Source organism: Temnothorax curvispinosus, unplaced genomic scaffold (genome assembly GCF_003070985.1).
Source record: "Temnothorax curvispinosus isolate PA1 unplaced genomic scaffold, ASM307098v1 QBEX01000413.1, whole genome shotgun sequence".
Lineage (NCBI taxonomy): Eukaryota > Metazoa > Arthropoda > Insecta > Hymenoptera > Formicidae > Temnothorax > Temnothorax curvispinosus.
Window position 1 is genome coordinate 1 of NW_020210193.1, and position 1,528 is coordinate 1,528.

General features: G+C 28.6%; 1 protein-coding gene across 1 annotated transcript; it reads right to left on the bottom strand.

The window, feature by feature from the left end:
- Positions 1-231: 231 nt before the first annotated feature.
- On the bottom strand, positions 232-1,324 carry LOC112454082. The gene is made up of 3 exons (XM_025015287.1): positions 1,036-1,324; positions 764-894; positions 232-661 (listed from the first exon to the last, which is right to left on the bottom strand). The coding sequence occupies exons 1-3, from the start codon at positions 1,175-1,177 to the stop codon at positions 293-295; spliced, it is 642 nt and encodes a 213-aa protein (XP_024871055.1). The 5' UTR covers positions 1,178-1,324; the 3' UTR covers positions 232-292.
- Positions 1,325-1,528: the final 204 nt, after the last annotated feature.

Below are 1,528 nucleotides of genomic sequence, written 5' to 3' on the forward strand. Positions count from 1 at the left end.
AAGTTCTTGCATGCCATTGTAATTGTAGAACAAAAGAATGCACACATTGCCCTCGCTCTTCCCGTACGCATTACCGAACGCAACACACGCTCTACCAAGCAGTCGTAATTTTCCACGATAGGATATTTTTCGACAAACGTTATCACCGATAGAGGTAAGAGAACGAGTGGGGAGCGAAACAGAGAGAAACCAACCCGATTCGAGGGGCACAAACGTCGTGAGAAACGAAACGCAACTTATTATAAGTATAAAAAATATTATTTTTAATAATAATAACCAGTTTAAAAGTGTTTTACACAGTAATAGTATCAGAATTAACACTTTTTTCAAAAGACTTGGATACTTTACTTAGTACATGTTCTATATTAGGAATTATAGAATCCCATTTTGTAGTAAAATTATAAATACCTTTCTGGATTAACATCCAAAGATGTTCACTCATTATAGGATAGTTTACTTGAAAAACATGAAATGTTTTAAAACATATATCGATTGCCTCTAAAGTACTATTTGTTTTGTATAAAATATCATCCACTTGAACGTAAGATTCTTTAATTTCATAAGGGGACCCAAGAACAATTATATACTGTTGCAACGTAATTTTCAACATCTCAGCATGTTTTCTTGCTTCTTGTTTGATTAGAGTCATATCTCCAGGAATCTAAAAATACAGAATAAAAAATATTATAACAGTAAACTAATTTGTGTGACATGGAACTTAAATTTTATTATAGAACTTTAATTAATTTTAAACTGTACTAACGCTTGCATGTTTTATCAGGCTCTCTTTGGCATTAGCTATCGAAGGTTTGTAACATTTGCCTTTATATTTTTTCAATCCTTTTGGCGGAATTAAGTGTGGCAGTAACATAAGACCTACAGCCACTTTTGTATCTAAAAAAGTAAATTTATTTCTTAATATATTCATATTTCTAATTAGTTTTTGTACATTTATCAATTTCTTAATTATTATTAAATGTATATATTTTTCTAATTATAATAATAGATAAATATTATTAATAAAAAAATAATTACCGGTTGAAATGTCTTTATCTTTTAATTTTTCCAACATTAAATTTACTTCGTCATGTCTGGTGTTAGATGTTGAATATTTGATTATTACATCCATAAATTGTTGCCAAATATTTAAATCTAAACTGACTTTGCTTAGATTCATTGCGTCGAAATCTTGAACAATTAATTGATATCCTTGTGGATGTTTTAATACAGACCATCTATTAAGGAGATTATGCAAAGTTTTTTCTTCAGAATTATTAAGGTCCTTGCGCCTGATATCAAAAGTAAGCAGCCAATGTTGGAGAACTAATTCTCATGGAGCTACATTCTCATCTAACCATTTGATACTTTCTTGCACTTTATTATCTATTTCCTGTAAAGCTGCAAATTAAATTATGTATTAAAATTAAATTATATTTTAAAAGTAATTATAATTTACTTTATTCAGTTCCACAAACTCAAACCGAATAGAACATATAATTTAGAATTAATAGTTTACCAATAAAAAATT

What these genes read in the sequence shown, in the direction of transcription:
- LOC112454082 (XM_025015287.1), bottom strand. Translation starts at nt 1,177, where the DNA reads ATGAATCTAAGCAAAGTCAGTTTAGATTTAAATATTTGGCAACAATTT. An exon ending in AGATAAAGACATTTCAACCG is followed by an intron (nt 895 to 1,035) that starts GTAATTATTTTT and finishes TTACTTTTTTAG; the next exon opens with ATACAAAAGTGGCTGTAGGT. An exon ending in GCCTGATAAAACATGCAAGC is followed by an intron (nt 662 to 763) that starts GTTAGTACAGTT and finishes CTGTATTTTTAG; the next exon opens with ATTCCTGGAGATATGACTCT.